Source organism: Aristolochia californica, unplaced genomic scaffold, assembly GCF_029961685.1.
Source record: "Aristolochia californica isolate CCGP_79_NKW_82.1479 unplaced genomic scaffold, dmAriCali1.0.hap1 SCAF_14, whole genome shotgun sequence".
NCBI lineage: Eukaryota > Viridiplantae > Streptophyta > Magnoliopsida > Piperales > Aristolochiaceae > Aristolochia > Aristolochia californica.
Genome location: NW_027181815.1, coordinates 670,049 through 683,156, shown reverse-complemented (window position 1 = coordinate 683,156; position 13,108 = coordinate 670,049). Strand labels below are relative to the sequence as shown.

The 13,108-nt window shown below is 38.3% G+C and overlaps 1 protein-coding gene across 1 annotated transcript; it reads right to left on the bottom strand.

Moving 5' to 3' along the window:
• Positions 1-1,209: 1,209 nt before the first annotated feature.
• On the bottom strand, positions 1,210-9,202 carry LOC137949736 (probable CoA ligase CCL8). Its single transcript, XM_068795901.1, has 17 exons — positions 8,883-9,202; positions 8,059-8,228; positions 7,614-7,826; positions 6,239-6,407; positions 6,054-6,142; positions 5,248-5,316; positions 5,115-5,168; positions 4,872-4,979; positions 4,677-4,775; positions 4,299-4,391; positions 4,065-4,142; positions 3,753-3,857; positions 3,444-3,534; positions 2,952-3,025; positions 2,511-2,690; positions 1,593-1,646; positions 1,210-1,511 (listed from the first exon to the last, which is right to left on the bottom strand). Exons 1-17 carry the CDS (start codon positions 9,046-9,048, stop codon positions 1,473-1,475), a joined length of 1,851 nt encoding a protein of 616 aa, XP_068652002.1. The 5' UTR covers positions 9,049-9,202; the 3' UTR covers positions 1,210-1,472.
• Positions 9,203-13,108: the final 3,906 nt, after the last annotated feature.

Below are 13,108 nucleotides of genomic sequence, written 5' to 3'. Positions count from 1 at the left end.
TACTCCTCCTCCGCCAGATCCAAATGAACCCTCTAATGTGGCTCAAGCAATAGCATCATGGGGCCTAGATTATGTGGTGATCACAAGTGTTGATCGAGATGATTTGCCTGATCAAGGAAGTGGGCATTTTGCAGAGACCGTGCAGAAGCTCAAAACTTTGAAACCTACGATGCTGATAGAAGCACTGGGTATGATTACATGGACACTTACCTTTACAGTATACATGTTTGGTTGAAGCAAATTTATTTCTTTATTTTCTATAAAGCAGACAACCTTTTTCTGATCAAATAACAGGTAACTTTGTTAATCTGCGAGAGTGGGACTACTAACTCGAGATATAGTTGGAAACTTTTCATGTCTGAGAGCAGAAACTTTGATCATTTAACGGTTTTGTCTGAGAAGAAAGATTTTTATCATTTAATGCCTGGGGGTGGACAAGCTGATGGACCCATGGTAGTCTTTTAGTTTTGATAGCTGCTACCTTTGATTTAAGCCATTATTTGTTGGGTATATAAACAGTGATTTCAAATCCAGAGGTTAATCATACTCTGGCAACTTTACGTAAGGCCGAGTTTGGTTTTTTGGGGGTGATAGTGGAAAAGTTGACATCCCAAAACCTTATGGGAAGCCTAATATTCTTGCGGAATACATAGCTCTACAATTAAAGAATAGAGTTTCATTTCGAAAGGCAATGAAAAGGGTTATTGAATTAACTGAGCAAGCAGATACAAAAGGAATTCAAGTGCAAATTGGAGGGCGTATTGATGGAAAAGAAATTGCGCGTGTCGAATGGGTCAGAGAGGGTAGGGTTCCCCTACAAACCATTCGAGCTAAAATTGATCATTGTTCCTACCCAGTTCGAACTATCTAAATGCTACCTGGTGCAACACATTCAGTTACGATTGAGAAAGGTCCTAGCCAGTATTTAAGCAGCTCTTCCTATTGCTTCTCAAAGCCTGCCCTCATGTATAATCAAACTGACAAATTATTACAATTTCAGTGCTGTTTGATTCTAATCGCCACTCCCCTTTTATCCCCTGAAGTCAAATGACATCTGTAAAAGGTATTTGAAGAGAGAGAACCAGAAGGAGAGAGCTTTGACAAGAGAAATTGAGAAAAAAAACTGAAAATTCTTCTCAATTTATAACATTGTCCTTAATTGAAGTGAAAATCTTAATTCTCTATATTTTTTATTGTGTCTCATTATGTAAAATAAGATTACATCAAGAAATATAAATAACGATAAGGTAAAAATGACCAAAATATTCTTATTCTTATTTGTCAACAACATCTATTTCTAAATATTAGTTATATGTATATTTGATGAACTACAGTACGAGAATAGCGTAACAACAAGAGAGAATGGAGCTGAATCAACAAAGACAGATTGGACCCCCTTTATTTCCTTAATTTCTCCCTTGTAACCAAATAATGCAGAAGAGTGAATAATTCAATCGCCCGTGTTCCTGACCTTACTTGACCAGCATCTTCTTCAGCTCTTTCTTGTTCACCTACAAGGAAAAATGGTGAGTGAGACAGAGAGAGAATGAAAATGGTGAGTGAGACAGGGAGACAGAGAAGGGGAGAGGGACCTTTCCCATGGCATTGCGTGGTAACGAATCCCACAGAAACAATCTTGTTGGTATCTGCAACAGAATTAAACAAGCAACGTCACAAAACCTCAGCTTAGGTGAAATAATAATAATGTTAGGAACATCTATTGCACTCTATAACACCAATTCATGTTTTTTGTTGCCTATTGAAAAGTAGACTAGGACATTGTTGGAACTCTTTTTGCTCACTGTTTGTTATCAGTACCCAGTACATGTAGCTTAAGTATAACCATGGCAACTGGGTTTGTGGAGCTCTACCATCCAAACACTAATAAAAAGGAGACATTTTCAAACATTCATCTACAATAAACTGCAATTTTACTGTAAATAGAAGATACGGTAATTTTGGTGTCCTACTTATATATGGTTTCACCAAAAACAGACCTAGTAGGTTCGACCACGACACTAAATCTGCACTGTAGTCAGTAATCTATTACAAGAATCAAGTCTGTTAACTGTTCATTGGGCCTAAACTAAATAATATATAGCTATCAACTGAGAAAAATGCAGTCAGAGTGGCAAGACGGGATGATTAAGTGTTCAAGATACTGTAATCCATTTTAATCAGGACTGAGAACAAGATAAAGTAGAAATATCTCCAATAAGTTCCAAATGCCGTTTGCTCTTTGATATTGATCCGAATCAGGCATCGATCTTTCTTTTTTTTATTTCTTGAATGTTAAACCCTCTGGTCAAACTTGAACCTAAGAACTCACACTAAAAAACCCCAATGTGATCATTGAGCCAAAGGCCCAATCCACAACGCAATGACTGGTTCAGGCATGACTGATTCTACACAGCACATGTCAGAATTCTGTATAATAAAAACCAATACAATAATAGTAACAACAAAAATATTAAAAAATGAAGGTGAAAGGGCTAAAAATCTATACATACCTTGTATGGAGCAAGCTTCTCCTTTGCCCACTCCTGCAGTTCTCCAAGGTTGAGAACAGGCTTCAAATCTTCAGCTCCTCGCCTCTTTGCATCTGCCACAGGAACAATTACTGCACACACAACCTCCCCGTAGTCCTTGTCTGGTAAACCCAGCACACAACATTCAGACACTACAGGGTGCTGCCATGCAAAACAGTATGTGTTAGCTATTTTTCCTTTCCTCTTTTACCTTATATCCACTTGTACACTTCCCAATTATTACCACGTATGGCTTCTTAGCCATTTAAAAAAAAAAATCCTATTGCCTCGAATGATATCTAAAAAAAGCAAGAAGCTAATTTCTAGACAATGACTGGACGAGAAAAAGATACATAACAAGTGTCATGTTATGTACCATTAATACAACAAACAGAATCCAAGTTAAAGAAAGAACAAACTTGCCTCCAATAGAACTGCTTCAATCTCTAGTGCTGACAACTTATAGCCTCCAACTTTCATGATATCAGCACTTGTACCTGCGACCCAGTTTAGCAAGCATGGCTAAATGATAACTCAAGAATAATGAATACCTATGGGCCTATCTGGCAAAGTCTCTTTTTGGCTTCAATTTTAAATCTAAAAGGAGACACTGTTATGCTTGAGTGACATTCCAGAAGAAACTTTGAAATACTTCAAAGGCCAAGTTTGCTAGCAACAAATTCATTTTCTTCTCATTCTTCACCACTGGCATATAGCTTCATAAAACTACTGCAGCTTTTTTTAAAAAGCCAAAAAGTACCATATAAAAGAAATTGGGTCCAAGACACTAATTTCCATCTCTCGAAAGCATTATCAACAACTAAAAAAGAAATTCAATTTTCTGCAACATGAAGCAAGAAGCCAACTGCAATAAAGAAATTTATAAACAGCATAAGAAACAAGTTATCCTCTTACGTCCCAAGATAATGTAGTATCCTTCCTCATCCACTTTAACTGTATCTCCAGTTTTGAAGAAACCTTCATCAATAAATGATTCCTTTGTTACCTGAAGACAGTTACATCAAGTCAAAAATAATTCAAGAATCTAAGAGATTTCAAATTAGATAACATATTGTGCTCTGAACAACCCTAATCTCCACTTAAAAAGCGAGCAAGCTAGGTACTTGAAGACAATAAGCCACCCATTGCATGGTGAATATTTCATTGCCATGATGTCAATATAAGTAAGAGGAAAGTTATCTTCAAGAGGTTTTCAGAAAGTACCACAGGTTGTTTCCAGTACTCCTTGAACAAGGAGGGGCTTTTGACACAGAGCTCCCCCACTCCCATGGAGTCATTTTCACTTCCTTCTTCTGAGAGAATCTTGACCTATTAGTGTTTCAAAAGGCAAGCAAATCTGCACATCTTCAGGACTCAAGTATCCACAAAAACTAAAGAGCCAGTTTCAACTTCACTATAACTCAACAAAATATATCAATACAGCTAGTTAAACTAGTTAACGTGCATTCAAACAAATCAGACAACATGAAACAAATTGGGACTGTAGTTGTTAATTTGTTATAAATTTAAGTGAACCTGCACTCCAGGGAGCGGTTTGCCAACTGTCCCTCCCTTCCGCACACCTTGTAAAGGATTGGAAAGCGCCATGACAAACTGTAAAGCAGCATTCTTTCAGTAACCCATCAGGGGTACTTCTAAACCTTTCTAGGAAAAAGCATAAGAAGGTAGGGAAAAAAGGAGAAGAATATGAAGGAAGTAGAAGTGCCCAATGATAAGAGGTTGGTACAATAGTTCACATATATAACCTACCTCAGTCATACCATAGCGTTCCAAAAGACGGTGACCTGTTATGCTTTCCCACTGTAACATGACAGGATAAGGTAGTGCGGAGGAGCCACACATCTGGGAAAATAACAATGGACAAGTGTTGTCAGGAAAGCTTCTGATTGAGACAGTTGCATGAAGAAGTCGGTTAATTTTCGAGCAAAGATATCAAAATTAACACTAATCTTATTGTCCATAACACACTAGTTAAAAGGTAGAAGATGCACCAAAAAACTACTAAATAATTTCAGAAAATGCACGCACATGCACGAGTACCAGAGAGATTTCTAAAAAATGAACTGATGCTGATTACCATAAGATACAATAGAAGAGAGAACAACAAAATCAACTGATGCTGATTACCATCAGACGCAATTGACAAGCAGCAGAAGCAGAATGAGCTTGTTGCTCAGAATCCATTGTTTCGTAACCTTGTAACAATCGAGTATACATTGTCGGAACCTGAACATCCAAAAAAATAGCATGTAGATTAGGAAAAAAAATAGAAGAGAATACAAAAAGAAAAATATTGGCATTTCCAAAGAGACTAAGACTTACACCAGTGAATACTGTAATGGCACCATCAACTTTGCTTCCATCTGTTGGGTAGGATTCCCGCCATCTCTGCCATATTCCCCTCACACTAAACTTTGGCATGAATTCGACCTGCAAAGAAATACCAGAGAATTTGAAGAATAGACCATAAATTACTGTATGGAAGACTATCAGCTGAAATCTCAGTTTGACCAAGTCAACTTTAGTATGTGCATTGGAAATGTTTTAAGAGTCACAGAGCCATACCACAGATCCTGCGTAAAGAGGAGCAAGCAGAGCATTGAAAAGACCATGCACATGTATGTCAAAGGTTAAGGATATCAAGGTGCATTAGATGGGGATATTCTACTATAGGAACAAAGATCATTGTAAGGATATGGTGAAGGGGTAAACAGTGCAGGAACTGATCAGCAGCAGAATAATCCCAAGCCTTTGTCAAAATTTGGACCTGCAATAGAACAATAACAGCAGAAGTAATTAAAAAACACCAAAATTTTACTAGTCAGGCACATCAAGTGTGTAAAACTATTGGTACTCTAGGAAACAGTTACACATTAGTAATAATAACTAATATGATACTGATAACATCAGATTCATAATCTCATGTTTCCTAATGCACTTTAGCTACTTGGCCCTTTCCCCATCAAGGTTATCTAATTCTTCTGAAAGGTTTGACCACTGAGGTGGTCAGTTGTTGCTGGGTGGGCTAATGAGGTGATCAGTTGCCGCAGGGTCAAAAAGGTTTTGGTGGTAAAACAAACATCCTTTAACCATTTTCTCATTACAAAGGTTTCAAGTGGCAACATTTTGCCAATTTGACTACTCCAGCAGTGACTCCTGGCGACAGAGCTACACATTAAATGCAGTTTAGAGTGTCAATGACAACACTGGAAACAATTAGCAAAGATAGAAGGAATAAACAAATAACCCCATGTATCCTATGTGCTTATTATTTTGATAAATAATATAATCACCTCCAAGATTTCTCTGCTGGGTAGTATTGCAACTAACAACAATAAGAAACACAGAAAGAATAAAATATAGACATTCACATCTTACTTTTTTCTGCTTAAAACCATTTTTGCCATGTTGCAATCAGAACAAGAAAGAAATTAAATTCAATAGAAGAATAATTATCATATCTCAAAGCTTGCAACAGCATGAATCTAACATCAGGACATATACCTGCGCCAAGATGCTTTGGTGGGTGTGGACAACCCCTTTAGGCTTGCCTGTGGTCCCACTTGTGTATATAATCAATGCAGGGTCTTCTCCTGCATTATAAAACAAAGTAAAAACATATTAAAGTAGATAAAAATCCTTTATGGCATGTCAACTTTAAAATTTAAAGCAAAGACAAAATAGATTACCTTTTAGAGTTCTAGAGGTCTCAACATCCTCAACATCCACCTTAGGCATGCTAGACTCTGAAGAAAAACTGGGCACAGAAGGGATAAGTGAAAATTGAGCTGCACATTTAGTAGCAACATTCTCCATAAGCTCTTGATGTTCTTCAGTGCTGAGAAGCATGGAAATATCCTAGAAATTCAATAGTTTAAGAGTCTTAATATTCATCCTCCTGATTTAGCTATAAAATCTATTCCAAATTAAAAACCCTCCTTTTAAGGAGATCAAACTAGATATTATTAGACATCATGAAATCATACTTCATCATAAATGCATACACATGGTAAATGTAGACTAAATCAAGATTAGGCCTGTCATTTTTCTTTTATACTAAAGGCTAAAACCAAGTAACTGGTAGTGAAGCCCACTGTTTTCAACCTAAACAGGGTCATCACATTAGAGAGTGGGCATATCCTGGTCAAACCATTCAACCCAATTGAACCACAGTTCAGGTCTTCCAAAAACCCTGAAATTTAGAGAGAACTCTGCCAAGGTTTCACATCCAATCCAATCAGATCAACTGCCTAAATCACTCAAGGTTTTATGACATAAATGAGCTCTCTAAATGAAAATTATCCATCTTTTATTTTAAATAAAATAAAGTTTTATGTGCCAAAGAAATATTCTAAAATTTAGTGTTAATCCAGTTTCTGCTCAACAGCTGCTCTTTCAAACTAAATAGTTGAGAACAACTGCAAGCATATCACGTTCCTAGCTTAAAGGTTTACTGACATTCAGTAACCATGAAATACATAAACAACAAGGTAACAGACAGCCCTGCCAAATAACTGAGAAAGTGGGACGAGAGGCAGAAGTATATATGAACCGATTTCTAACTCTTAACTGTAATTTTTTCTTGATTCTGAAAGAAGATCACTGTGTTAATGTAATAGACATAAAAGGCATCAAACCTTATCCAAGGCAAAAATCTAAATGCTTGAGTCCCCCACTTGGCCAACCACCAAAGCAGCCATTATCAAAACATTTAGGCAATAACCCAAAAATATTATGAAATAATGATACTCATTGTCGATCAATATCATCAGTGAAACCTTGTCACTAACTGTAGATACCCCATTTTCAAACTTTTATCTTGATATCCCTTTCCTTTCCATTCCAGTGACCCAATAGGGGTTTCTGTGCCATTGCTTGGGAAGTCAAGAAGATTCTGGAACCAATTTAAGACCCATACTGGCCAGATAGTAAAAATCTCCAAGTAACTGAAAATTAACTGACCATTTTGGAGTAAACAAGATGTTACTTATTACAAACAACGAATTGTCACAATCAAGACATCCATTGGGGAAAAAGAAAACAGTAATGTGCTTTGGATTATACCGCATCATTCATCACATGAAAGAGCTCCACTTCAGGGTAGCTAAGGGCAAGAGGAACAGCAACTCCTCCACCAAACCAAGTTCCCAACATTCCAGCAACAAATTCCGCAGAAGGTTTGGCAACAACGCCTATCCGAGCTCCATCCAGATATCTTCTTCCACCAGACACATTTATTTCTGATGAGGAGTTTTCATGTTTATTGTTCTCATCTGTCTGAATCAAAAGAAGAAAAATTAACTAGTAAACTTCCTAAAAGAAGTTTCTATGTAGACAACAATCACCATAACAGAATGCAGATTAAAGAAAGACATCATCATCTGGAAAGACAAACAAGTAACGGTGGTCACTGCTCCACCACCATACGGAGAAACATTGGTCTTTGTTTGTGGGTAAAGCTAAAATGCTTCATGCTTGAATGTAAGAGGATCCAACACTAGCAACTTACTTTTTTAAGGTTCCTGCTGTTTAAAATGCTGGATATCTTCCAAGCAGAGGAAATGAGTTGAGAATAGGTATAGCTCTTCTGGTCTACCCTTAGAGCAATACTTTCATGTGCCGAGGAACTATGCTTTGCGGCTGCTTTGACCACCTCCATGAAAGTGAGAGATGTTGATCCTATAGAAATGATTATGAAGAAAATTAATTTATGAAAAAGGATTAAGAAAACTCAGATTTTTCGGAGAAATAAAAACTTTGACTAGTTCCCCTTGTACCCACAATATAAACTTGCTTTACCCTCTTTGTTGCCTCGATCATAACAGAGATGAGAAGCTTCGATAGCTGAGCTTTAGTAATGTTATCATAATTAGAAATGATTTCTTTGCCAAAAGTATGAATAGAACAACCCAAAATCTTCCTCCTCCATAGGGAACTTAGTATACACACGATTCTTACTTATATTTTATTTATTCACAAATGTTTTATCTCGTCGCAACCAAAAAGTTGAAGAAGAAGAAGAAGGAAATAAAACTGCATTCCTTCTAGTGAATAGAAAGAAACAATTCATTAGCAGAATACCATAAAACATGCACAATTACTCATCAACAACATGTAAAATTTTCGTTTAAAATAGTTTTCGACACACAAAATTTAATAAAAACACCTCAAATTTTCATCTAGAAAGTCAGAAAGGACAAAATTCTTCAAAGGTCTGGCTAACTCCTCTCATTTGATAATCCAAAGCTCCTAGATTCGCCCCTCACAATCGAAAAGAATTACAACACAGTTACCAACAGAAACACCCTAAATTATAATATAACACATACTCACCGGAGAAGAGGCGGGTTTGGGTATAGAAAGCTCTGGGGGCAGTCCTCGGACAATACGTAAAGAGACCTAGCTCCCTGACGCCGAACAATAATACAGCTTCTCCTGTTCCCGCGCATAGATGAAAATGAAGATTGATGGAGTTGTTGGAAGCTATAAATGGTCTCATGAGAGCTCATTAATGAACTTCACTGAAATGGCGTTCCATCTGCTATCCGTCGAACAATAACTGTCAAACCGGTGTTCGCGGCGTCGGAACCATTAATGGCGGCAAGGGGTAGCGTGGGACATGTAGAAATCGGGAGAAAGGAACCTGGAAGAGAAATGGCAGCACCGTCCGGCAAAAAATTAAATCAGGTGAAATGACCAAATAACTCCCCTTGCTACTCTATTCCCTGATTCAAAAGGGGTAATTTCGAGACATTTTTATTATCTTATCAAACTGGTGTCCTCCATGACTAAGCTCTGAGGCCTCGCTTTTGTTCTCTTTTTCTTTTCTCGGGGCAAGAAGGTCATTTTCCTTCTAAATATCTGACCTTTAATAAAATTGTCAACCCTGTGGCATGCTTTTCGTTAATGAATTTGTAACCATTTGTTCAATATGCATGTGTTCTATGAGCACTTTATTGGATTCGACACGTTCCTTAATAGTTAATTACTTATACGCCAATTCGTTTACTTCGACTTTCACATTATTATTCTTAGCCTATAACACAATAGTAAAATTATCATAATAATCCTAAATGTTTTAGAGATCAAATCAACAATTTGAAGGGATGCAACAAACTCGGCTTCCATGGTAGACAAAAATTTAAGGTTACTTTGTGTGTTTACAAGATACAACTACTCTAGCTAACATGAAGATATATCCTAATATACACCCAGCAAAAGTCGAGTTTTAATACCTAACTATTTCCAAGATGTTGAATCGTCTATATGTAAACATGAAATTCTTTGTCCCTCGAAGATATCATATGACCTTTTTTTGTATTTCTTTATGATCCATACTAGGATTATTCTGATATCTGTCTAATATTCTTACTATAAATACAATGTCCAGTCTAATACAAACCTTTCAAAATTGAACCATAGGCAGAGGCAACTATAAGTACTTTTTTATATAGATTTTTCGATAAAATCGTAAGATATCTTGTAATTTGTCCCTATAGATCTTAATGCCAATGATATAAGACGCATTGCCCGTATATCCTATATCAAAGTTTAGACATGCAGAGAGAATTCATGAGAAACAATAAGAATGGTGGGGGGATGGGTTAGCATCACTTGTAGCCGCCTCTGATCTAACGCAAATACTTATGAACTCAATTCTGTCAAAAAAAGATTGTGCTGTACGTGTGAAGTCGATCTCTATCTGATTCTAGATGCGGAAGAAGCTTCTCAACTTCTGCACGCCGGAAGGCAACAAGACGACTTTTAAGTATGCATACCTGCCTGCCTGCCTGCATTTACGTACCCAACGACCCATTTCAAAATGCTTGCAACTTTGGCAACTAAAAAGTTAATTTGTCGAATCGTTTCGAACACAAGCAACTTGATCTTCCTCTCAAATTCGTTCAGTTGATCAAAAGAGTCAACTCTTCCTCTTTAATCCAGTCCCCTATGAAAGAATGTCGTCGTTGCATCTCCGTTGACATTCAAGTTCTTAAAATAAACCAGAACATCGGTTTCTGGTTCAGATTCTTCATAACGTCAAGGGCATTGGAAATCTCAAAGGGCTTCAGAACTGGCTTAAGCAAGAAGAGAAGGAGAAGGCGGTGAATTGCAGACATGGAGATGAGTGTTTAAGGGCATTTGTAAAATCTGTAATCGTCGTGTTCCGTGGATCCTCTTCTCGAGGCCGTGAAAGCCATTTTTAAAAGTTGCAATGCGGCGTTTTCAGGTGGCGATAGCGAAGACCACAAAAAAAACAAGGCTGATCCCGTGTTTTTTCTTATTGTTGAAATGTATAGCTGTATAGCGTAATCGGAGGAAACTGTATAGCATGATCGGAGGAAACTGTATAGCGTGATTGTTTCCTCCGATCCAGTGATTATATTCTTGATTCTATTCCTTGATTTTAGGATCTAAATTGATCTTAAAATCAACTTATAATGTATTATAAATAGCTTCCTAACGGAGAAGAATAAACTCATCGGAAAACCATTCGTTCAATCTTTGTTATTATTTTTGGCTCTCTGTTTTATATGGTATCAGAGCAGGAGAATTATCCTCTCTTTACCGTCGCAGAAAGTCAGAGCTAAGTGCTCCCGTAATCGCCGAAGGAGGAAGCCGGAGGAAGGAGAAAAAAAAATCCGCCGGAGTTGCAGAACTCTGTTTTTTCTGCAACTCCGTATTCCGGCTGTCCCGACGCCAAAAGAATGTCGCCGACGCCCGACGACGATCACTGAAGACCGAAGACAAGCGCCGACGATGACACCACCACCCTGTTCCGACTAAAGCCGACGCTCCGCTGCCGTTGCCGAAGACGAAGGTTCCTAATTTCCGGAAGAGAACAGAGTTCTCTTACCACGGTCCTATAGTCAAAATCACGTCGTCGACGATCGCTGACGAGTGTCGACGATCGCCGACGACGACATCACCACCCTGTTTCGACTAAAACCGAAGCTCCACTGTCGTTGCCGAAGACGAAGGTATTTTTTTGAAACTTAGGTACTGTTCCTTTATTTTTCCAGCCGACCCAGACCGGCGGGTCAATCGAATCGGACCGAACTGATCTAAACCCGAACCGGATCGGACCAGCACTGGAGCGGACCAGAATTGAATCCACCCAAATCGTACCGAACCGGACCAGATCGAACCGGACTGAACTGAACCGAACCGGACCGGATTAGAAAAAAAAAATCAGATCGATGGCCACCACTACAGGCGCATCCACCGAACTTATCCCATCACCACAGATTATAGTCCACCAAGATAATTCTGCGTTTCCAACTGGAATTATCCTCGATGAGACCAATTATTCATTATGGTCTCAACTCATGGAGATGCAAATTGGCACACACAACAAAGTTGGATACCTCATCGGCGAAACAAAAAAACCAGCATCTGGTGATGCCAATCTTGGAGCATGGATTACTGACAATCAAAGAGTCAAAAGTTGGCTTATTGACTCCATGAGTCCGTTGCTCATGCAGCGATTTATTCGCCTCTCCACTGCCAAGGAGATATGGGAAGCAGTATCAAAAACATTCTATGATGGATCCGATGAAACTTGTATATTTGAGCTGAACCAGAGATCTTTTTCTACCAAACAAAATGGTAGATCGTTATCCACATACTACAATGAACTGGTTGCTATTTTCCAAGAGATTGATCATAGAACTATATCTCAAGAAGGAACAGTCGAAGGGCTAATCCAGTTGCACTCTGCAATGGCTAGGCTTCGGGTTCATATTTTTCTCAGTGGGCTTGACTCCGAGTTTGATCAAGTTCATGGAGAAATTTTGCGAAAAGACCCCAAACTTGATTTGGAGAGTACATATGCATATGTCAGATGCTAATATCAACAAAGACAGACAATGGGGAGTTATTGCCCAGTCTCCGAGAACTCGGCGATGTTAGTCAACCAAAACCGACAAGGATCATCAAACAGTCGAAACCCTCAATCCTCTGGCAAAGGTAACAATCGTGTATGTATTCACTGCGGAAAAAAAGGACATTCACAACACCGGTGTTATGAGATTATTGGCTATCCGGAGTGGCGGGATTTTTGGAAAAATCCCCGTAACAAGATTGCTGGGAAAACTATGGTGACATCCATGGAAGATAATCAGGAGCTACCTACTGCAAATGTTGCCCATCCAGGTATTCTCGCTAATGCATTAGTATTTTCTGTACATTCTAATAATAGACCTTGGATTATTGATACAGGTGCATCCGATCACATGACAAGGGATCCCAGTCAGTTACAATCCATCCTACCTTTTCCACAATCTGTTATTTCAACAGCCAATGGTAGTACCTCTCCTATTACTGGGGAAAGATCTGTTATATTATCCAATAATCTGACATTAGATACTGTCCTTGTGGTTCCCTCTCTTGAATATAACCTGTTGTCTGTTAGCCAAATTACTTCCACTCTTGCTTATACTGTAACTTTTTGGCCCTCATTTTGTGTCTTTCAGGACATTCTAACCCGGAAGATTTTTGGTTATGGTGTTAGACGGGGCAAACTCTACTATTTGGAGTTGACAGAGAACGGGGGATCG